Source organism: Nycticebus coucang, chromosome 3, assembly GCF_027406575.1.
Source record: "Nycticebus coucang isolate mNycCou1 chromosome 3, mNycCou1.pri, whole genome shotgun sequence".
Lineage (NCBI taxonomy): Eukaryota > Metazoa > Chordata > Mammalia > Primates > Lorisidae > Nycticebus > Nycticebus coucang.
Window position 1 is genome coordinate 151,654,376 of NC_069782.1, and position 24,373 is coordinate 151,678,748.

The 24,373-nt window shown below is 42.9% G+C and overlaps 2 protein-coding genes across 4 annotated transcripts in view; both read left to right on the forward strand.

The window, feature by feature from the left end:
- HMX2 (H6 family homeobox 2) overlaps positions 1–3,744 on the forward strand; it is an 8,140-nt gene extending 4,396 nt beyond the window's left edge. For both annotated transcript variants that reach the window (XM_053584043.1, XM_053584044.1), the window contains exons 2-3: positions 1,498–1,766; positions 2,644–3,744. In XM_053584043.1, the coding sequence (XP_053440018.1) occupies positions 1,499–1,766; positions 2,644–3,197 (822 nt within the window). In that variant the 5' untranslated portion in view covers position 1,498 and the 3' untranslated portion in view covers positions 3,198–3,744. The remainder of the gene's footprint in view (positions 1–1,497; positions 1,767–2,643) is intronic.
- A 3,615-nt stretch (positions 3,745–7,359) lies between these two features.
- BUB3 (BUB3 mitotic checkpoint protein) lies at positions 7,360–20,020 on the forward strand. 2 transcript variants are annotated; one of them, XM_053584040.1, is made up of 8 exons: positions 7,360–7,581; positions 8,024–8,218; positions 8,756–8,825; positions 10,923–11,074; positions 14,562–14,720; positions 16,574–16,751; positions 17,244–17,460; positions 18,433–20,020. In XM_053584040.1, exons 2-8 carry the CDS (start codon positions 8,024–8,026, stop codon positions 18,446–18,448), a joined length of 987 nt encoding a protein of 328 aa, XP_053440015.1. In that variant the 5' UTR covers positions 7,360–7,581; the 3' UTR covers positions 18,449–20,020. The 2 variants fall into 2 exon arrangements, with proteins under 2 accessions (XP_053440015.1, XP_053440016.1); XM_053584041.1 differs by having other exon boundaries at positions 7,461–7,581; positions 19,683–20,020.
- Positions 20,021–24,373: the final 4,353 nt, after the last annotated feature.

Below are 24,373 nucleotides of genomic sequence, written 5' to 3' on the forward strand. Positions count from 1 at the left end.
GTTGCTGGAGCGTCTCGGGCCTTGCCTTAACCTGTTTCCAAGAAGCTTGTGTAGTTTGTGGCCCCAAACCGCTTTGCCTGAATCGGGCCTGATCCTAGAACAGGTAACAGGTGATCTAGGAATTAAAGGGAAGGATCTAGGGTCCAGAAAGGGGCCGTGAGAAAGTGGGAGGGAACCATGGTGTATTGTGCTGTACCCTGGGCTGGGCTGGTGCTGGGCACTTTGACCTCACTATAGTCTTGGCAAGGTGGGCATTGCTTCTCAAATTTTAGAAATGAAGAAACAGGCTTAGAAAGTCTAAGTAACCTGTCCAAGGTCACCCAGCTAAAGTCTGAATTTACTCTGCCCAATTCTAATACCATGTCCTCATGCCACGTCCTGACTTTACTTTACCGGGAGTAAAGCACCTCTATTTCTGTAGCAATTCTGAGACCTCTGAGATTTACCGGAAACGAGATTCACAGGGCATGGGCACGTGCTGTTCCGCAAAGGTTTATGAAGAACCTACTATGTGGGCCTAGGGCTTCTAAGACATCAGGCACGTTTCCATCTCTACCTAAGGCTATCTGAGAAATTCATTTCACCTGTAAGAACAGTGAGGCTTTGATTAGGATCATACTTGTCCAACTTCATGCACTGTGTAAATGGCGGTGCTGGGACTTGTACTGAGGTCTCTGGACTTGAGAACTAGAGCTCCTCCCTCTCCCGCCAAATCAGGTAGCCCCGTAGGGGCGATGATAAGGTTGAGGTCTGCAAGCAGGGCACAGCAGGTGCGCTCTGGGGAAGACCATCAATTTGCAGACGCAGCTCGGACCACCTCACTCCTATGGCCGGCGCCGCGGTGGAGTGCCTGCTTGCCCAGGCCAGAGGGGTGGAGGGATGGGGAAGGGTCGTGGAGGGTCGGAGGCGTGAGGATCTGTCCCCCGCGTAGTTATGGGGACACTACATCGTAGCCCCGCGCAGCCCCTACCCTGGAGAGGGCCAGGGTCCAAGGGGTCGGAGTCGCTGCAGAGGCCAGGAACCTGGCTTAGAATCTACGCTGCTTTCGGGCCCGGCCACCCCTGGTTGGACCCGGCTGATGCCTGCCGAGCTCTCAAGGAGCTCAGGGAGCACACTGGCTGTGAGCACCCGGCCAGGGCTTTTTGAAAATTTCCGGGGCCGCTCGGCGGCGCTGCGATTGGCCGCATTCGGGTAACCTCTATGCAAATGAGGCCGCGCCGCCTCCTTGCCGCCGGAGACCTGGCTAGCTGGCGGGCGAGGAAGGGGCATTCGCACCGGGGCTGGGCGGTCGCACCCAGAGCCAGGCAGGCAGGAACTCCCGCGCAGCCGTCCGGTGCCCGCGTGTGCCCCGCCGAAAGCGACTCCTCGCCAGGCTCGCCGCCCCCTCCCCCTGGATTCCTTCCCCTCCCCTCCCCCTGCCTGCCTGCCTGCGCCACCTTCCACCCAGATCGTCTCTAAAGGGAGTTCTTGCTTTCCTCTGATTTCTTATGAACCCAGGATGGGCAGCAAGGAAGATGCAGGCAAGGGGTGTCCGGCTGCCGGTGGCGTCTCCAGCTTCACCATCCAGTCCATCCTGGGCGGGGGGCCCTCGGAGGCACCGCGGGAGCCGGCTGGCTGGCCTGCCAGGAAGCGCAGCCTGTCGGTGTCCTCGGAGGAGGAGGAGCCGGACGACGGCTGGAAGGCGCCTGCCTGCTTCTGCCCAGACTCGCACGGCCCTCAGGAGCCGGGCCCCAAGCACCACCCCCCCATCCCTTTTCCTTGCCTGGGTAAGGTTCGCACTTCTCCAGTCTGGCAGCTAGCGAGCGCGAGGGGAGGGAGGCTGAGCGCCCTGCCAAGACTCCGGTTCCAGGCCCCCTCAGCCTACACCTGCGGCTACGGGGTTCGGGGCCGAGCGGAGGAGACAGCGTGCGCCCTAGAGTCTCCTCGGCCTGGCGAGCGCTCGGGAGGAGGCGGGGAACACGGACCCCATGCGGCCTGGGAGTCTAGGGGAAGGTTGAGTTGGAGAGAGAGGAGCACAGCCGGAGGGCACCGGGCCGTTTACACACAGCTCTGTCCTCAGTCCCTCTGCACGTCAGACACTTTCTTTCCAGACAGAGGTCTGCAAGTAGGGTCTGGACAGTACGTCTCTACCGAAATCTCTTTCTGCATCTTTTTCCTGTCTCTTCCTCAAAATGATTAGCACTCCAACATGATTGACAGTGGTCGTTTCAGAGATGGTTCCTTTTTACAGCATCTGATGAAAGGGAGCCCCGTAGTCAGTCCTTAGCGTGATTTCCAAACAAACGGCCTGTGAAATGATGCTACCCTATAAAGCGGGAGGAACTCTTCCAGCTTAGCTATTATTACAGGGCAAAATCGCCTTTAAAAATGATCCTAATGTTCCCCCTCCACAACACCTTTCCCAGTTGCCACTTGTCCTTTCATAAGGGAACACAGAGACCCCAGACTCTCACCCCCAGTAGCTAGGTCCCACTCCTGCTGCTTTTTAAAGGCCAGGGTGTTGGGTGCCAACAAGAGGGAGAAGAGGAGGGGTTAGTAAGTTGGGACCAAGGCAGCAGAGCCTGCCAATCCCCAGTTCTCAGGAGGAGCTGGCCTTCTTCGAGCCGTCCCAAACCCATGGCCTTCTTGTCTGTTCTTCCCCAGGTACCCCCAAGGGCAGCGGAACCGCGGGGCCAGTAGGCTCGGACCGCACACCTTTCCTCTCTCCTTCGCACCCGGACTTTAAGGAAGAGAAAGACAGGCTCTTGCCCGCAGGGTCGTTGTCTCCAGGGTCCGAGCGGCCTCGAGACGGCGGCGCCGAACGGCAGGCTGGCGCGGCCAAGAAGAAGACCCGCACCGTCTTCTCGCGCAGCCAGGTGTACCAGCTCGAGTCCACCTTCGACATGAAGCGCTATCTGAGCAGCTCGGAGCGCGCCTGCCTCGCCTCCAGCCTGCAGCTTACCGAGACCCAGGTCAAGACTTGGTTCCAGAACCGCCGCAACAAGTGGAAGCGGCAGCTCTCAGCCGAGCTGGAGGCGGCCAACATGGCGCACGCGTCGGCGCAGACTTTGGTGGGCATGCCGCTGGTGTTCCGGGACAGCTCGCTGCTGCGCGTGCCGGTGCCGCGCTCCCTTGCCTTTCCCGCGCCGCTGTACTACCCGGGCAGCAACCTCTCGGCCTTACCACTCTACAACCTCTACAACAAGCTCGACTACTGACCCGCCCGCCGGCCCAGCGCCACGCGCCACGCGCCTCGCAGGGGCCACCTCTAGCTGCCTGCTGAGTCGGTCGCGCGCTGCACCCTTCAAAGGCTCCCAGCAAGGCGGCATATTTCCCGAAATATTAAGAAATACACCATGTGTATTCATTATTTTTTATTTATGGCCTCTGCCCTACTTCTTGCTTTGTTTGTTTGGGGTATTTATTGGCATTCTTCAAGACAGATAGCCTGCTTTGTACCCAGACCGAACCAATACGCTTTGAAAACCATTTGGAGGGGGATGCTCTCGGGTGGTGGTGGGAGATGGAGTTTTGTCCAGTTCGCTTTGGTTGGTAGAAAAAACTCAGAAAACACCTGCAAAACAGGTACCCTCCTCCCACATATATACCCCCGTGTACATGTACATGCACACACGCTCAGACAGGCCAGGCCTTTGGGGCTTTGGACAACTATCTAATTGCCTCTTTTCGTTTCCTTCATCCTGAGGATGGGTAGGGGCGGAAGGGGGAGAGTTCAGATGTGTAAATATTTTTAAAGATAAAAAAATAAAACATTTTAAACATCGTTGCTAACTTTGGCAAGTTTGATCGCTTGGCATGATGACGCGTGAGACATTTTCAGGCTTTGGGTGGAAGGGGCTTTCTGGTATCACCTCCTGCAAAGATCTGGCTTTCTCCACGTGGAGGGTGGGGCCAGGGTCAGGGGTTAAAAGTCGGGACCTTGGCGCCGCCCAGACGGCATGTGGCTAGAGCTGTCCGACCCCGGTGCCGTAATCCTCGCGCGGGCTGGGGCGCGCCCCGGCTGGAATTGAGCTACAGAGCGCCAGCCGAGAAAGACAAAGGGTAGAGGCAGGTCTTGCTTGCTGAAGCGATTGCCTTCGGGAGCGAGCCAAGCTGAGCTCCATCTTTCCAGCAATGGAATCGCTTTGAGGTTGGCCACAGCTGTGCACGCTGAGACGTGGCCCAACTTTGCCGTGGAGCCTCTTCTGCAAGGGTGTGGGACAAGCGGCGGCACTACCTGTACCCGGCAAAGTGTCTGTTGTCTTGTAGAGGAGCCTGGCGTGACTAGCTTGCCGCCCCGCGCAGTTCCCGGGCGGGTTGCATAGTTGCGCGTACCTCGCAGAGCAGGAACTGCGCTCGGTAAGGCCACACTTCGGCCGAGGAGGGATCCAAGGCCCAAGACTAGGCAACAAAGGTGCGGAGGCAAAGGTGCTTCCCCACACTCTTTTGCGGTTAATAGTTTGGGTTGTACGCGTAGCTGGATCAGAGACCAACACGCGGCCGCCCGCTCTGAATGGAAACGTGACGCACCGCAGGGGCCCCCACAGACTCCCGCGCGCCGACACCTGCAGGCGCGCTTGGGCTGGGAGGGCTCTGCACCGAGAGAATAGCCACGCAAGTGGCCTGTAAGTCGTAGATTCTTGCCTCCTGTTAGATCTTAGCCACCTGTTCCTTGTAAATCGTCGGAAAAGGAAGCATGAGCTGGGAAGGAGGCCAATGGTTCAGCATTATGTGAGGCTAGCTCCTCCGTCCTTCTGTCTCTAGCGCTCAGCCCCGCTGAAAAGGTGCAAAGGAGCCAGGAGTCCGCAGAAGCTCGATGTTCGAGTCTCGATCCCATCCGCTAGAAGGAAAATATTTGCGTGTTAGACTTGTTTTTGAGCTGAGAGGCATAGAAATTATATACATTTTGTGAAAATATTCAGGATATCTGTAAACTTCTTTGTGACCCGCAGTCCTGTGTAAAATGGCCAAAAACATTCGCTCTGACATTGTCTTTTTGAGATCATGTTTTTTTTCCCACATTAGATTTCCTAAAAATAGCAATTCATTCCAAGGTGATGTCAGAAGAATGTTACCCAAGAACATATTTGCCAATACTAGGTTAGTTCAATTGCATTCATTTCATTTCAATTGCGTTCACATCAATAAATACTTACTGGCCCTAGTGCATGCTGAAACATTATGTTAAGTATTAGGTAGTCGGAAAACAAAAGTGATACTGGATCCGTTTTTTTCTGATTTAGTGTAGGCACACAGGTTATTTCAATGAAGTTCTTTTGTTCCAGATGATGATCTTTATACCTTTATATTCTTATCCTTTAACATTGCTATTTGATTATTCCATGAAGAAACAACCAAACTTCCAATGAACTGCTTGTATAGGAATATTCCATCCATATCATCTTTGTCTGTATTTCAGCAAATCACAGTTTTAACCATAGATGATGGTTTTAACAGTACTGTTCCACTATATTCTCGTTAGCCTTGCTTTTGTTAAAGGACATGGTTTCTTCTAGTCACTGTAGGCACTTAATGACAGGGTGATTTTGCCCTTAAAATTTAAGGGAATGATCCTTTTCCAGTTTGTCATAATGTGTATATTTCATTCTTTTTACTAAGTCAGAAATTAGCAAACAGTGATCCAACAGTATAATTAGTTTCCAGGAATTCTTCTCTCTCACAGGTAACTGTCTCTCTCACACACACACACCATTGCATTTGGATTGAAAATGTTGTTCAAGACTCCATTGTTGCCAGATTTCCTATCTCAAGGCTATCAATTCATTTGAATAATCAGCAAAATCACCAGCCTCCTTTCAGGCTCTAAACTGGATTTAAAAGATTGACGTTTCTTAAAACTCAAATGGAGTCAGGCTGCAACTGCATGCCCAGAGGGACCTGAATCATACGCACACTGGATAATGAAATACACTTAGATTTTATTAGTGGGTAATTCATGCTCAGAATCTTGGAACACTAATAGAATTAAATAAACAACTGGGAGAAGGAACCAAATAAGTCAGGAGATAAAATCATTTAGCTAAAGTTAGAAGGAACTGCATTTTAAAATTTTGAACTTGGCCATTAACTTGTTGAAAGAGAAGATAGACATAGAGAACCACAGAGTGGTGAGGAAGGAGGGCAAGGAAATTTTAGCAGTAATATCATCAATACAATAGGCAGAAATGTGATTGCTGTTTTTGCTGTGTCAAGATTCATAAAAAGAGGTGCATACAATACTGGGCATGTGAATGCATAAAAATCAACAACAATTTCTCTTATTAATATACCTTAAAAATAAAATTTTAACCCCAATAATTTCCTCTGACTTCCTACAACTTTATGTAATAGAACAAGATTTTTTTTCCTTTACAAAAGGCAGTGAAAAGAGGTTGTAGCATGGATTAAATTGAAAAATTTCAGTGAGCCTTTAATGTTCAAGAGTAACTCAGTCACTTCATTCTACTGATTAAGTATTGCTTTTCTTTCATGAAGATAAAATCATTTTTCATTTCAGAACAACCTTCTTGATCCTCCTTTCTGGAGAATTCTATAAACAGCAAATGGAACAAACTGAGCCTGCAACTCTGTGGAGTGGCAGGGCAGGGCGGGAGGAAGGAGAGAGGCTTGTGGTTGTCAATCTAGCACCCCAACATAGGCATATCTCTAAAAGAAGAAGCTGTGTGAGATTTAACACATCCCAGAGTATTGTTTCCCAGGCTGTTCACATTTCTAGACTGGGAGTTCCTCCAGGGAAAAGGGTAGTCTGACTAACACATCTTCCCAGAGCTCTCATCAGGCCTGTCCACAGTGGACACTCAATAAATGTTTGTGGTAAGATGGGATAGACAGACAAAGCATAATGTAAATAAGGATGAGTTTCTGAGAAATCAGCAACACTTAGTGCAATGCAAAATAGTAGACCTTGGTTCATAAATGAAAACACCAGAAAAATGAGAAAAAAAATCAAGGCAAATAATGCAGCTGATTAGAGCAAATATTTCCTTCTCTACTCCAATTTTTGATTACCTTCACGGGTCCAGGGAAGGGGAGAATAATTTAACCCTATAGGAGTATGGACCAAAATGGAATTCTTGGGTCTGAGAGACTTAACCGCTGCTGGGTTCGGTGGGAGAGTGAGCCACCAGAGGAGCTGGAAAGAGGATCTTTCCCGCCTACTTTTCCCAGGGTAGGCAGAACGTCAGCAGCATCGAGACTACATCTCCCAGAGTGCCGAGAGGCCGATCCCGAACGGACGCGAACGCAGCGTTGGCGCAACTTTTCTTGGGAATTGTAGTTTCTACTAGTCCAGCGTGAACAAGGGGCCTCGCGTGGTGGTAAAATGAGACCACGTGATCGGAAATGCGGCGGTTTCCCTTTGAGCCGGAACTGGATCTCTGAGCTGGCTGACGCCAGGCAGCTGAGCGGACCAATCGGCTGCCTACGGTGAGACGTTGGCTTTTAAAATTAGCCAATGGCAGGCCGATGCTGGAGCTTCGTCTCCGCCTTCTTTGCCCAGCCCGCGAGTGCTCCGACGGAAAGTAAGGAGGCGGCGGTGGCCCGGGTTGGCAGCGGAGACGTTACCCCTGAGGCGTGCCAAAGGTAAGGGGGCGAGGCGGCGGGCACAGGAGCAGACTCTCCGGGGACTCCTCGGGTCCGTAGCTAGCAGAGCGGTTCGCGGGGAATCCCTTTTCGCTTCTATTGTTTTCTCTGTGTTTTACGAGCGTCGGGGCGACGGGTCCCGGGAGTGCGGAAAGGGAAGGGCCTGGGATGCAGACGCCGCCGCGGGCGGGGCTGGGAGCTTGCCTGGGTTTAGGCCGGGGCCCTGCGCGGGCTGGGCCAGGTGGGGCGCAGCCTGAGACGTCCGGTGAGCTGAGGGTAGTGGGGAGTCCTGACCGTGGCGGGCGCAGGCTCTGCGCAGGCGCAGCGCCTCCTTGCTGGCGCGCTGTAGGTTCCTCTCCCTGAGATCTCCCGCCACCTGGCCATCTGCGTGCTTGGCCCCGGATCCCGGGATCCTTGAGGACTTTGGGCGCCTTTTCTGCAGATGACCGGTTCTAACGAGTTCAAGCTGAACCAGCCACCGGAGGATGGCATCTCCTCGGTGAAGTTCAGCCCCAACACCTCCCAGTTCCTGCTGGTCTCCTCTTGGGACACGTCCGTGCGCCTTTACGATGTGCCAGCCAACTCCATGAGGCTCAAGTACCAGCACACCGGTGCCGTCCTGGACTGCGCGTTCTACGTAGGCGTCCTTATTTTCCATTCCTTTGTCTTATTGTGTTACGTATGATCTCCCATGCTAGTAGCATCTTTTTTCCCCGTATGGGGTAGAGGCAGGTCTGTCAGTGGAGTTATTTGCACTGTTCTTTAGCATTTCCAGAACACCTGCCTTGAGCCAAGTGCCATTGTGGTACTTGACAACGTTGGAAACTCGACTACCTTTCAAGTTTGTGCAGTAACCTTGTGAACTTTCTAAAAATTAGATGATCGTATTTGAGATTTGCAACAAGACTGTTTTGGCTGCCTTATTAAAAGGCGTGTTTAGAAAGAATGCCTGTTTACTCTCAGCTAGTGTGAACGGGATAAAGCAGCCCTCCCTTAATTTGACGACATAGTTTTGTGACCACTTGCTTGCTTTTTTTTTTTTTGTTTACCGTGAGTAGTTGAGTCGAGTCTGTGTATCCTCCTGAGCATAAACTAAACAATTGACTGTAGGAAGGAATTTTGAAAACATTTTCCAAAGGTCTTAAGTTTTAAATGGTTCAAAACTATATTTTAGGATCCAACACATGCCTGGAGTGGGGGATTAGATCATCAATTGAAAATGCATGATTTGAACACTGATCAAGGTAAGTAATATGACCACATTTTTACCAGTTTATTTTGTTAGCTAGTATTCTAGGGTATAAATGTTTGGAGTGGCTCCTGAATTGCTTAGAGATAAAAAGTGGCTTGGATTTAGCATTTTCTTTTTTTTTGTTTAAATAACTATTAAGTTACTGATTGCAGAACATTATGCATGTGTTTTTGCAGTAAACCCCATTAATGATCACCATCTTAAGTGTTTACATGAAGTGACACTTAAGTATGTGGCCTTTACCTGGCCATTAGAAGTATATTGGAGCCCATAGTGGTCTCTGTTTCATTAGGATTTCCCAGTACAGTGCTGATGTTTCAGAGTTCTCTTTTCAGAAACTAAGTTAGTTTAAACTGAAGGAAGATAGGCTTTTAAAGCACTAACAGTATAAAATTACTAGTTAGGTCTATATTAATCCTTCCTGCTTTGTTATTTAGCAGTAGAATATGTTTTGATTGTATTTATTTTATGAGTAACAAGATGGCACATTTTCTTTCAGTTAAGTAATTTCTTAGAGAGCCAGACACGAAATGACTTACCCAAATTTTTATGGTGACAATTGATTGGGATAGAGTAGTGATTGGAATGCAACCCAGAAGCATAGAGCTCTCTAGCTTGCTGTGTACATTAGACATAGATATCCTGGAAGGAGATGGCAGGGCACAGAGGTATGTCTAAATAGAGGATGAGTTGGACAGTGAGAGGATGTGTGATGGGATGAGCACATTTTGTCAAAAAAATAAGCACCCAATCAGAAGAGCCTTTTTCTTTTTTTTTTCTTTTTTTTTATTAAATCATAGCTGTGTACATTGATATGATCATGGGGCATCATTCACTAGCTTCACAGACCGTTTACCAAGTTTCACATATACCCTTGTAAGATGTATCGCTGGTGTAATCCCACCAATCCTCTTTCCTCTACTCACCTCCCCCCTCCCTCCCCTCCCTTTCAGAAGAGCCTTTTTTGTAGAAGTCACTTTTGTTACTTACAACTGCAGGTGTTTTGTTTGCCAGTAGCTTGTCTTGTGTAGTTAACATTAAGTTGCGGGTTTAGGTCATATTTTTTATTAATTTTATTTTATTTTTTTGAGATAAACTCTCAATCTGTTTCCCTGGTTAGAGTATGGTGGCATCATCCTAGCTCACAGCAACCTCAAACTCTTGGGCTCAAGTGATTCTCCTGTCTTAACCTCCCATTGTAGCTGGGACTATAGGTACCTGCCACAATGCCCAGCTATTTTTTCTATTTTAGTAGAGACACGGTCTCACTCTTGCTCAGGGTGGTCTCGAACTCCTGAGCTCAAGTAATCCTCCTGCCTCAGCCTAAACTTTTTTTTTTTTTTTTTTTAATTGTTGGGGATTCATTGAGGGTACAGTAAGCCAGGTTACACTGATTGCATTTGTTAGGTAAAGTCTCTATTGCAATTGTGTCTTGCCCCCAAAAGGTGTGGCACACACCAAGGCCCCACCCCCCTTAAACTTTTTGATTTTTGATGTTATAGAGTATAACTTAGGGAATTAGCTGCTTATTTTCTGAAGGTTACTGGCAAACTTCATGAAATTCTCAATGATGTATTTTTAAAAATCTAATGTTCCTGTTTTCGGGGTCTAGACCATATGTTATTCATTCTTACATCTTCACCAAGTGGCAGCCTCTGGCATATAGTAGATATTACTTAAATGAATCAATAAGATAGTATGAAGGTTAAAATTGAAAAGAGAGAAGATGTGTCTTAAAAATTTGACCCACTATGAAAACCAAATGAAATAATCATAAGACTTCACCCTTAGCTTTCATAATCCTATAACCTTATAAGTAATTTTCTTATCAGCATTGGCTTAATGTTCAAGTGTTGTCGAGATCCAGGAGACCAGAGGTCTGTACTCTTTTGTGCTGTAAGATGAACAAAGAGGAATGGATGACTTTTTGTAGTCATGGAGATTTTTCCTTATGCAGACATTTCTATGGAGTTAATAAGGCAGATTCATTAATAGTGAATGGATGTTTTGTTTTTGTTCATTTTAGGAACATATGTTTAGTAGCAGTAGAAAAGCTGGCTGTTTTTTTTTTTTTTTTTTTTCCTGATAGAAAATCTTGTTGGAACCCACGATGCCCCTATCAGATGTGTTGAATACTGTCCAGAAGTGAATGTGATGGTTACTGGAAGTTGGGATCAAACAGTTAAATTATGGGATCCTAGAACTCCTTGTAATGCTGGGACCTTCTCTCAGCCTGAAAAGGTAGGGTCTGTATATGTATCCCAGGAGTTATGGTTCTTGGGATGATTTTGTCTTGATGCATGTTTGATGAATATGACATTGAATTTACAAGTAAGGAGTTGACAGTATATCCCAGGGGCCCTCAAACTGGCCCGCGGGCCACATGAGGCAGTGTGATTGTGTTTGTTTCCGTTTTGTTTTTTTACTTCAAAATAAGATATGTGCAGTGTGCATAGGAATTTGTTCACAGTTTTTTTTTTTTAAACTATAGTCCGGCCCTCCAGCGGTCTGAGGGACAGTGAATTGGCCCCCTGTTTAAAAACTTTGAGGACGTCTGGTCTATCCTATCAACCTAACTACATAAAAATGTTTTATTTTTTATTTTTTTTCCACAAAAAGGTTTTAATGCAAAGGAGAATTAACTTTGGAATTTTGGCCAATGTTTTTCCTGTTGTAATACATAGTACTTGCACGGGAGAGCACTGGCTTAAATGCACTTGCTTCCATTTATTGTTAGTGCTTTTTAAATCTCAGGACTTGGAAGCAACTCACTGCCTTTTCAGAAAAGTCGTTGAGCAAAGACTGATTATCTTAAATTGGATTTGACATGCCCAAACCAGAAAATGGGATGGAACATCACACGTTTTCATTTGTGACCAGAGTTTCATTTGAGTTGACTGTTAAGAGGATGAAATGGGTTATCATTTCAAGTTTAGTGAGAAAGATGTTTATGATTCCTAGCTTTATTACTGATTGTATATTTGTTTTTTTAATGCTGACAGTTGTAGTTTCAAGGCTTATTTAGTAAACAAGCTTTTTGAAACTGAAAGCTTGTGTATTCTAACCTTTTGATTTGTATAATGTAAGTGTAATTGAGCATTTTTGCTGTATCCTCATCAGGATACCACCTTTTTCAGATGGTAGTTAATTTTAAAGATTGATTGTATTAGCAGTTTAAAGATATCCTTCACTTGATTCTATTTCCTCAGTGTAAATATACTGTTCAGTTCCTGTTAGCCATCATTACATACAGTAGTGCATCCACCGAGCCATTATTTTTGTCACATCACAGTCGAATCTACTTCTGGCAAGACCTTTGTTCAAAATGAAATAATTGCATTGTTTCTAGTTTTGATTTATGGTTGTATGTAACATGTTAAGAACTATGATGAATTACTGACAGAGTATCCTATAATGGACAGCCACACTGAATCAAGCTGCTTATTGGTTCAGCAAGGTTCATTATGTCACTTTTTTTAATACTTTCTTTGATAAATGTATATACCTAGTCGGTAGCATGACAGTGGTTTCACTTGATTTATGATCAGTGGGAATGGAAAGTACTGTTAGAAGCTTGTGTGTCACCTGTACAGTAAAGATTTAAGATAAAATTCCCAATATAATTGCACTATTACAAATTGAGCTTTTGCTGGATTCTATAATTTTTAAGTTTGATACTTCATACATCTTAGATTAATTTTTATTTTTCTGCATACATTTTGTTTTCTGAGCAAACTGGTTTTTTTGTATTTCTCATATTTAAATCTGCTTGTATAAAAATCTATTGTTTTGAAGCTTTTTAATTCTTTATTTTTCCCACAATCACAATAGGTTTTGAATTTTAAGCCAAATTATAGAGACTGTCAGGACATTAAATTGTTACACTTATTTTGTTCTTCAACTGGTGGTCTATATGTGGTTTAATTACTGGATGTTGTTTTACCATGTCTTAGGGCCTCCCTACAGTTTTTTTTTTGCAGTTTTTTGGCCGGGGCTGTGTTTGAACCTACCACCTCTGGTGTATGGGGCCGATGCCTTACTCCATTGAGCCACAGGCGCTGCCCTTCCCTACAGTTTTTTATAGCAGTTCTTCAGTGTGGAAATAATAGGTCAGATTAGCATTTCTTCTTTTTTTTTTTTTTTTTTTTTTTTTTTTTTTTTTTTTTTTTTGTAGAGACAGAGTCTCACTTTATGCCCCTCGGTAGAGTGCCGTGGCATCACACAGCTCACAGCAACCTCCAGCTCCTGGGCTTAAGTGATTCTCTTGCCTCAGCCTCCCGAGTAGCTGGGACTACAGGTGCCCGCCACAGCACCCGGCTATTTTTTTGTTGCAGTTTGGCCGGGGCTGGGTTTAGAACCCGCCACCCTCGGCATATGGGGCCGGCGCCCTACTCACTGAGCCACAGGCGCCGCCCTAGCATTTCTTCTTAATTGAAAATGATAAGTAGAACACAGTCATGATTCCTAAGTGTAGATTTAAAAGAAATAGGCTGGGCATGGTGGTTCACGCCTATAATGTGAGCACATTGGGAGGCAAAGGCAGGTTGACTGCTTGAGCCTAAGAGTTCTAAACCAGTCTGGGCAACATAGCAAGACCCTGTCTCTTAAAAGAAAATGACAACATAACCATTAAAGTAATTTTTGCTACCTTTTTCTTGAATTTGCTACCTCTATTTAGTTTATTTACATATTTGCAAATAAATTACTGAATGTTTGCAGGAAATTATATGATTTTTGTGGAAATTTTAGATTTGAAAGGCATTACGAGAGGGAAAATTAGGAAGTAAGATGCTTTTTAAAATTTTCTCTAAAGTTGAACTTCTGTCTTACATATTTAGCATGATGTCAGGGCGCAAGAATTTGCTTTTGTAGTATGCCAGACCACTATTCTTGTATTTCAGTTTTGAGTTTATATGCCACCAAAAGCAATTTAACAGCTAGTGATGGCTCCCTCACTCTTCCTGGAAAGGCTTATTTATTCCCTTTAGCAGCTGAAAAAAGTCAAGATTTTTAAAGTTGCAAAATGAAATCTTCTTCCAAAAAGTGGTCATAGAAAAAATAACTTTGAAAATATTTGTTTTATGAAAAGCTGGGAGACTGTTGAAAAGTGTCTTGAATTATTTTATGGCTATGTTGTCTCATTTTTGAGTGTTTTCTTTTTTAACACTTTTTAAATGAAATCAAATGGAAAATTAAGTTTGTTTTAGTAATGAAGAGAATTAAACTAAAAGTTCCTTTCCGGAATTAATTATAGTGTGTATTATATGATTTTTGGTGAAGTGTTAAGAATATCCTGGGTTTTTTTGGCCGTGCCTTTGGCTCAGGGCGCCGGTCCCATATACTGAGGGTGGTGGTTTCAAACCGGCCACAGCCAAACTGCAACAAAAAAATAGCTGGGCGTTGTGGCAATTGCCTGTAGTCCCAGCTACTCAGGAGGCTGAGACAAGAGAATTGCCTAAGTCCAAGAGCTGGAGGTTGCTGTGAGCTGTGACGCCACAGCACTCTACCAAGGGTGACAAAGTGAGACTCTATTTCTAAAAAAAGAAAAGAGTATCTTGGGTTTTCTATTTTGTGTGAATTACTTGGTTTGAATAACTATTTAAAATTGGTACCTGTGTTTCAGAACCCAATCAGCTAAATTTTTATAGTTTTGTCATTGGATAGACTTTATTTTGGGTCATTTCAAGTAAGTAGATGATTTTTAGTAAATCTTGTTCTCTTTTAAAAGGTGTATACCCTCTCTGTGTCCGGTGACCGACTGATTGTGGGAACAGCAGGCCGCAGAGTGTTGGTGTGGGACTTACGGAACATGGGCTATGTGCAGCAGCGCAGGGAGTCCAGCCTGAAATACCAGACTCGATGCATAAGAGCATTTCCAAATAAGCAGGTGCTGATCTATTCTCCCTCCCCCTCTCTAGACTTTGAAAGTAATATAATCTTTTATAATGATTTGGCCACTACATGAGGAATAATTTAGAATTTATTAGGTATGTTCATATTTAATATCTTTGATAGCCTTGTGTTAAAAGGTAACGTGTTAATCCCCACTTTAGAGAAGACCTTGATATTCAGAAGGGTTAAATAATCTGTCCGTGGTTTGAATAGAGGGCTTCTGATTTCTTTTTCTGATCCTGTTCAGAATGCTTGATAGATGTACTCTAATCAAAGAAAGTTTTGCTGATAATTTCAATTTAAAACTAGGGAATTTCAATTTGTATTTGCCATTTTTTTGGTTTATCTAATTGCTACTCCTTTTTTGCTTTTTTAAACCTTACTGCTAATGGCTAATGGAGTTCTTTCCCCAATTGACAATAGGGATTTTTTTTTTTTTTTTTTTTTTAAGTACTGACTGAGGTTAGAGAGGTATTGCCCCTCATATACAACTAATTCTTGATGAATGGGGTTTGGAGGGTGGGGTGGTATCACCCTTCATCACCATCGTCACTAAATGAGATTAACCTGTTTATTAGTGAGTTCCCTCTCCTGAGTCCCAAAAGTTCTAAGGGGAGCTGGTATTGTGAGTTGCAATAGGAATTTCACAAGAAGTAGTCATTAAAAATAGCAGGAGTATTTGGAACCTCACTGCTGTTGTTAAGTGGTTATGGAACTCGAAACAGTTATGTCCGTTGTTCTCTTGGCCCCTTATCTCAAAATCCCAGTACCTCAAATGGTGATCACAGTTCCTCTCTTCAGGAAATTGTAATGTTCCATTGAAGGTTAAGGAATTGCAGTTAGGTGAAACTTTAGACGTTTAAATAGGTGATTAAAATATGCATTATTGTAAACATTATTTTAATGACTTTGTAAAATTTTCTATTGGACTATCTCTGTAATGGAAGTTTATTTGAAAGGAGAGTTTTACTGATATTTTTTTCCTTTATAAGCAGTTTTGGCGAATACATCTTTGTCGTACTTTAAAGGGTTAAAAAGTAGGTGTAAAACATTTTATACTTAGTGTATTAGCTTTCTCTCTCTCTCTCTTTTTTTTTTTTTTGGAACATTGTCATTTCAAGAGAAAGCAAGGAAGGGTTTGAAATTGTAAACCACTGTTGACTATTCCTAAAATTCTGTTATGTGCAAACCTGATTGTAGTCAATGTAAGAGGCGGAATAATTAAGATGGACGACTGGTGTTCCAGTGATTTGGATTCTTGAGGCCCCTGAGGAAGGAAGCACAATTCTTGCAGTTATTAGAGATTAAGAGGTATAGAACATAGAATATATTTTAACTGAGGGAATACATTTGAATTTTTTCCTAAATAATAATAAATGATACAAAAACACTTTAAAATTCTTGTTTAGTATTGATGAAATAACTAGATACAATTTTTAAAATTTCAGATTAATGGTACATATAGTTAGGTTACCTTTGTTAGCATTTGTTAGGTGGTTTCCAAGTTGTAGTTGAGTCCTTCCCCCTGGATATGTGCCATATACCACTACATTGTAGTGGTTAGGTGGGAGCTTGCCAAGCACCCTTCCTCCTGCTGCCTCCTTCTTGAATTTAATTTTTTTTTCTCATGTGGGGCTATAATTATAGCTAGTTATTTTTATACCTTTTCTAAAATAAGTTAGCTTTTTAGAGTTATAACTGTTAGTACAGCTTAAAAACTTTAAAACATGGCTATACTATATTTCTGAAATAATCATCTTTCTTTAGTTTGGGTTGAATTTGGAAATTAGTGCCTTGTTTGTAGAAGCTGGATTTTACCATTTTTGTTCTCTGCTTATCTCTTGGCAGGGTTATGTCTTAAGCTCTATTGAAGGCCGAGTGGCAGTTGAGTACTTGGACCCAAGCCCTGAGGTACAGAAGAAAAAGTATGCCTTCAAATGTCACAGACTTAAAGAAAATAATATTGAGCAGATTTACCCAGTCAATGCTATTTCCTTTCACAATATCCACAATACATTTGCCACAGGTAAAATATAGTTGATTATGATAATATAAATTTTACTTACTTATTTAGAGATAGAGTTTTATTCTGTCACTCTGTTTATAATGCAGTGGCATCATTGTAGCTCACTGAAAACTCCAGCTTCCAGGGTCAAAGCCATCCTCCTGACTAGCTGGAAGTATAAGCTCACACTGCTGTGCGTGGCTAATTTTCTATTTTTAGTAGATATAGGGTTTTGCTCTTACTTGCAGTTGTCTCAAACTCCTAAGCCTGAGAAATTCTCTTGCCTCAGCCTCCCGGAGTGCTGGGATTATGGGCGTGAACTACCTTGCCCAGCCAATATTTAAAAAGCAGGCAAGTTGTGCTTGTTTTTTAAAGTATTTAGCAGAAAAATCTTGTATAATACTCCTTGGGGAAACTGTAACTTCTATGTCCTTGAAAATTAACTGTTAAGATAATGGTTAGTTTTGTGTCTGGTATTAAGAACCATTTTAATTAATTTAAAATTACTTCTAGGTGGTTCTGATGGATTTGTAAATATTTGGGATCCATTTAACAAAAAGCGACTGTGCCAGTTCCATCGGTACCCCACCAGCATCGCATCACTTGCCTTCAGTAATGATGGGACTACGCTCGCAATAGCATCATCTTATATGTATGAAATGGATGACACAGAACATCCTGAAGATGGTATCTTCATTCGCCAAGTGACAGATGCAGAAACAAAACCCAAGTGAGTATGCTTCACCTGTGTTTGAGCCTTTTCTTGCATTCAACCCAGGATTTATTAATTTTTCTAAATTCATGAATAGCATTGCTGATGCCTGCTCGATATTACAGCTGACTGTAGGGTTGGAGTTGATGTTATCGTGTTCTCCCAAGCTTTCAATATCCGTAGGTTGATAGACGTCTGACGGATAAAATTGTGCCTAGTTGTTTTGTAGAGAAGAATGTCAAACTCTCATTCTTCTTGAATAGGCCCTATTATTTGAATCTCTGGAGTTATTACTAGCTCATTGCCTCAAAATTAAGTTGAGGAATTCAAGAATAATTTATTTTAGCAAATACTATTTAAGATGTTTAAGAATTTGAACTACCAAAAATCTTTCCTCTCCACAGAGGTTGTTTCTTTAATATTTACACAAAATGAGTGACCTTCAGGTCTTACTGGAAACCCAGAGTAATATGGTCTTGTCTGGAATTGCACATTTCCTTAGTTTTGAAATTCTCATAGATGTCTTTGGTTCTTGGTTATAATGTTGACTGAGAGGAACCATTTACATTTTTTGATACCAACAGGACAAAACTTAATTACCTCCACCAGGTTTAAGGACAATCTAATACTTAAGGATGTGTTAAACCATAATATACCTATCCTAAGTTTTTGTCCTGTTCCTTGTCCCTCTCTCCTTAGGCCCTTGAAGGCAGTCCTCAATAAATATTTGTGGAATAACTGAATGTTTTCAGGATTCCTATACTTCTCTGAATTAGGAAGGGTATGGTACCCTTACTACTAGTTGGTGGAGCCCTGAGGTAGTAGGTATTCTATGTTAATGCTTTTACAGGTTTGACTTCAGAAAAAGTTTTAGCATGTGAAGCCTGTTGGTAAAGGGCTGTGTTTGTATTTAACCTGTCACTTTTGTATCTCCTGTCCTGGCCAGCCATTTTGATCTCATGCTGTTCTTTTTTTCTTTTGAACTTGTAGGTCACCATGTACTTGACAAGATTTCATTTACTTAAGTGCCATGTTGATGATAATAAAACAATTCGTACTCCCTAATGGTGGATTTATTACTATTAACAAAGAAACCAGGGAAAATATTAATTTTAATATTATAAGAACCTGAAAATAATGGAAAAGAGGTTTTTATATGTTTTTATTTTTATTTTTTTAAATGAACATTTAAGTGCATGAGATGGTTTGATGGTTTGCTGCATTAAAGGTACTTGGGCAAACAAAATTGGAGGGCATTGACTGCACTTTTGAGAATCAGTTTTGATTTGATTGATGATTTTTATTTCCATTGTGGAAATAAATGTTTGTAAATAAATACAGGTAATAAAAATCCCTTTACATTCTTTCTGAACCTTAAATGGCAGAGGAAAAGCTCTTGAGCCATTTGTTTCTCTTGCTGGTTATAGTTGGTAATTCTAAAGCTGCTTCAGACTGCCTCATGAGGAGGTTAATCTACAATTAAACAATATTTCCTCTTGGCTGTCCATTATTTTCTGAAGCAGATGGTTCATCATTTCCTGGGCTGTTAAGCAAGGCGAGGTTAAGGTTAGACTCTTGGGAATCAGCTAGTTTTCAATCTTATTAGGGTGCAGAAGGAAAACTAATAAGAAAACCTCCTAATATCATTTTGTGACTGTAAACAATTATTTATTAGCAAACAATTGATCCCAGAAGGGCAAATTGTTTGAGTCAGTAATGAGCTGAGAAAAGACAGAGCATATCTGTGTATTTGGAAAAATAATTGTAACGTAATTGCAGTACATTTAGGCAGGCATCTATTTGGACCTGTTTCTATCTCTAAATGAATTTTTGGAAACATTAATGAGGTTTACATATTTCTCTTGACATTTATATAGTTCTCATGTCCATTTCAGTTGCCCAGCCGCTGGTGATTAAGGTTAAAAAGAAAAAATTATAGTGAGAATGAGATACATTTCAATATAATGCGCTAAAGCAGAACATGAACTCAGCTTGGCCTATTCTAGGTAGTTCCAAATAGTATTTTTCTGTCAAATTAAAAATTTTTAATTTATATTTTTTTGCAATGTATCTCTCTGAATAGGACTTGGACCTTTCCTGAAATTTATTTTATCCATGATGTATTTAAAAAATTTTTTCTTTGATGCAGAAGAGGGTCTTATTTTTATTTTTTAATTATTTTAGTGAAAACTTGGTATAAATCTGAAGCCATCTTTTGAAATGTATTTTCTTCATTGCAGGTCCACCTAATCATCTCGTGAAAGTGGTTTCTCTATGGAAAGCTTGTTTGCTTCCTACAAATACATGCTTTTATCCCTTAAGGGATGTCTTGTAGTCATTGTGGACACCTTATTTAGTATGTGGATTTCTCTGTTCTTGCAAGAAAACTGTCTGTGTACCCCTTAATACTTTGTTTAGGATGAGGAATCTTTGTGTCCTTGTGCAGTAATCTGAAGAATTCCCCTTTCCACCCCCAAGCAAGCCTGGTTGCTGTTTATGAGCATTTGAGCTCTTTCTGTAACATAACCTAAACCTGTTATTTCCATGCTGCCTAATAAATCAGAGATTCAGAACCTTTAAATGTTGGATGTTTTTAAATGTTGGTAATTAATGTAATTTACTACTTAAAAAGGCTTCTGTAAAGCAAAATTCTCTTCATCAAGGGCATGTTGTGGATGACATTTTACCTTTAAGTCTACTCTGCCTCATTTAATTATGTCTACTCTGATGTACGTTGGGGATTTAGTCCTGGATAAAGTGATTTGTTGGAGTTCAGCCATTTCCCTCCTGCCCCCTTGGCAGATCAGCAGGGCCCTTGAGCCAACTGTGCAGCTTCACTCAGACTGGGCAGAGACTTCATGGCAGCCTCTAGGTGCCCTTTGGCACAGCGTTCTCCTAGTAGTGCTGGTACAGTAGCCCTCTCACAACTCCTGCAGTCCTGTGTTGATGAAATCATCTGTACCTGGCCATCAAGTGCTAAATCAGAGCAAAGCCCTTGGGATGGTAAATAATGTAATAGCCAGGGACTGACTGAGGGTATTGCTTCTTTAGTGTGATTATATGCTTTTTAAAGTCATAACTACTTTGTGAGGACAGAGCATAAATTTAAAATATGGCATAACTGAAAGAGAATTAATATAATACTGTTAAAGGTGACCAGATTTAAGCAGTGTTGTGGACCTGTTTTGAGGTTGTGGTGTGGGAGCGCTTACTTTGTATACCCATCTGGATGTCCCCTTGTCTCTTGAAATCAAATGTGTCTCCCTGCCTCCCCTGCATATCCCTTAGTCGTCTCTCCTCCACAGTTTGCCCGTTTATGATTATAGCCACTTTCTCCCCAAATTACCCAGGTGTAGTTACCTTGGCCTTTTTTTTTTTTTTTTTCTGAGACAGAGCCTCAAGCTGTCACCCTGGGTAGAGTGCTGTGGCTTCACAGCTCACAGCAACCTCCAACTCCTGGGCTCAAGCGATTCCCCTGCCTCTGTCTCCCAAGTAGCTGGGACTACAGGCGCCCGCCACAATGCCCATCTATTTTTTGGTTGCAGTCATCATTGTTTGGCAGCCAGGGTTGGATTCGAACCCGCCAGCTCAGGTATATGTGGCTGGTGCCTTAGCCGCTTGAGCCACAGGTGCCGAGCCACTTTGGCCTTTTCGTTGGTTTCCCTTATTTAGATTCTTACGTGTCTTTTCTGTTTATCTTTGTTTTCTTCCTACTGCTATTATCCGATGGCCTGCTGGGTAATAGCTTCCAGTCTTGGCCTTAAGTCCTCCATAATATAGAGCAGTGACTTTTGAACATTTTAGTTGTGACGCAAGTAAGAAATACATTTTGAACCACAGTCTGGAACACAGGTCGACATAGTATGTATAACAGACAATAGGGTCGTAAATGTTACTTGCCCTTCCTGCATGTGATGCATCTGATTTGTACGTTCTTTTTCTTCCCTTCCTCCCTTCTTTTCTTTATTTCTTTTGCTGGTAATGACGCCTTGAACTAATTTTATATTAAATGCATTGCTGCTTATAAATTTACAAAAACCGCTCAATGTCACACAGGGTTTTTGTCATAACATGCTTGGGATCGTCCAGTGTTTCCCATTGCTCATTGTAGCCCTTCAGTAATTTCATGAAAAGGTACGTGTCTTCCAAAGTCTTTGGGTCACTAGGAAGGCACTGCCTGGCCACAAAGTTGCTCTCAGAAGAAGAATGTGGGAGGATTGATCTTCATTGGAATTCAGACAAGTGGATGAATTGGGAATGTTAGGGTGACAGCAATATCCGGTTCTGTGTTCCACTGTAAAAACTTAATGGTGTATTAGTAGGGTATCCTTTGTATTTTGGGAATTCAGGGTCTTTTTTTTTTTTTTTTTCCTAAATTTTTAAAGATAGGATCTTACTGTGTTGCCCAGGCTGGTCTTGAACACAAGGGCTCAAATGGTCCTCCTGCCTCAAACCCAAGTAGTTGGGATTACAAGTGTGTACCACTGCACCTGGCTAGGAATCTAGATCTTGTTACAAGGACCAAGGCTATACTGCCAGCTCAGCATTCAAGCCCTCATTCTTTTGCTTCCATTATTTGTTAAACTCCAGTGTTTTCTAAGGCATTTTCTATGCACTGACCTTTTCATTAAAAAAAGTATTCAGGGGTCAAATAACACCAACTCCTTTCCCTCAGTGGAGACTTGGTGCACATTAGCCTACTGAGCTTGGAGAACTCCAACAAATTTTTGTCAATTTATTTAACCTGTTTCCCCCCAATTTCATTTCCTGTGTCTATTCTGGGCCTGTTGCTGCCCACAGCCTCTGTCCCCAAGCATTTTACCTTTTACCATTCCCCCCAAAACACTGGGCTTCTGTTACTGTGAGAGATGGACTACTTGCTTCACTATTACTCAAATTCTGTTTTTTTTTTTTTTAAGAGACAAGAGTCTTACTTTGTCGCCCTCGGTAGAGTGCAGTGCCGTCACAGCTCACAGCATCCTCCCGCTTTTGGGCTTAGGTGATTCTTTTGCCTCAGCCTCCCAAGCAGCTGGGACCACAGGTGTTCACCACAGTGCCCGGCTATTTTTTGTTGCAGTTTGGCCGGGGCTGGATTTGAACCCACCACCCTCCGTATATGGGGCTGGCGCCCTACTCACTGAGCCACAAGTGCCACCCAAATTCTCTTGTTGAGTTAGGCATGGTGGCTGATTCCTATAATGCTAGCACTTTGGGAGGCCAAGGAGGGAGGATCTCTTGGAAGCCAGGAGTTTGAGACCAGCCTCAGTAACCCAGCAAGATGCCATCTCGATTTTTTTTTTTTTTTTTTTTGAGATAGTCTCATTATGTTGCCCTTGGAAGAGTGCTGTGGCATCACAGCTCACAGCAACCTCAAACTCTTGGGCTTAACGCGGTTCTCTTGCCTCAGTATCCCAAGTAGCTGGGACTATAGGCGCCCGTTACAATGCCTAGCTATTTTTTGGTTATTGTTGTCATTGTTGTTCAGCAGACCTGGGCTGGGTTTGAACCTCCCAGCCCCAGTGTATGTGGCTGGTGCCCTAACTACTGAGCAATGGGTGCCGAGCCCCCATCTCTATAAAAAATACAAAACCTAGCTGGGTGTGGTCGTGGGTACCTATAGTCACAGCTACTTGGGAGGCTAAGGTAGAACTGCCTGAGACCAGGAATTTGAGGTTGCTGTGAGCTATGTATGATCAGGCCACTGCATTTAGCCTGGGTGACAGAGTGTGACTGTGTCTCCAAAAAAAAAAATGCTCAGGCTTTCCCTTTTTCTGAATTGCTTTTGTAGAATTTAATCTGAATCCTGTAAGGTCCTATTCAAGATCCTCTTTTCCTTCAAATCTTTTGTCTCATTTGCAGCCCATGGCCTACAAATAAGTAATACCCTTTGTGAAACTGTCACAAAATGTTCCTGCTTCTATAGCTTTGGTGGTAGTCACTCATACTGCTTCTATTATAACATGTCAAATGTGCACATCTTGCTCCCTACTTACATTAAGAACAGGGACAATTAGCTGGGCATTGTGGTGCACGCCTGTAGTCCCAGCTGCTCCGGAGGCTGAGGCAAGAGAATCGCGTAAGCCCAAGAGTTAGAGGTTACTGTGAGCCGTGTGACGCCACGGCACTCTACCAGAGGGCGGTACAGTGAGACTCTGTCTCTACAAAAAAAAAAAAGAACAGGGACAACATCTTGTGTGCTATGGTACGTAAATGTTGGGCCACTTTGTTATTGCTGAGTGATAGTCCCTTTTTCAAAGTAATCTAAAATAGAATTTGGGAATGGAGATACCTTGTCCAGCATATTAGACATATGACCTTTGGCTTTGTTAGTTCATTAAGCAATTAACTATTTTTGAAGTGATAATGTTTACTGTAGAAAATTTAGATAGCACCTACAAAGAATGAATTGTAGCTGTTACAATCCTATGCTATGAAATAACTAAGAAAATTTTTTCCAGCTTCAATGAGATAATTGACAAAAATTTTATATTTGTAATGTATACAATGTGATGTTTTGTTCTATGTATACATTGTGAAATGATTACCACAGTTGAGCCAATTAACATATCCATTCCGTTGTATTTTTTTTTTTTTTTTGCAGTTTGGGAAAGGTTTTTTTCCCCCCTATTTTTTTATTTTTATTTTATTTTATCTTTTTTATTAAATCATAGCTGTGTACATTGACATGATCATGGGGCATCATTCACTAGCTTCACAGACCGTTTGACCCATTGTGCTTTTTTGTGGTAATGAGAATACGTAGGCTATCTGCAGCAGACCCCAGTGTGCGTCATTACTAGCTGGGGCTCGTCTCTCATCTTACAGGAGACGACTACTTTTGACATTTTGATGTATATTCATCCTTTAGGATTTTCTGTGCAAATTTTTCCATAAATAAAAGGTTTTGTCAACCTTATCATGTGAAATACCT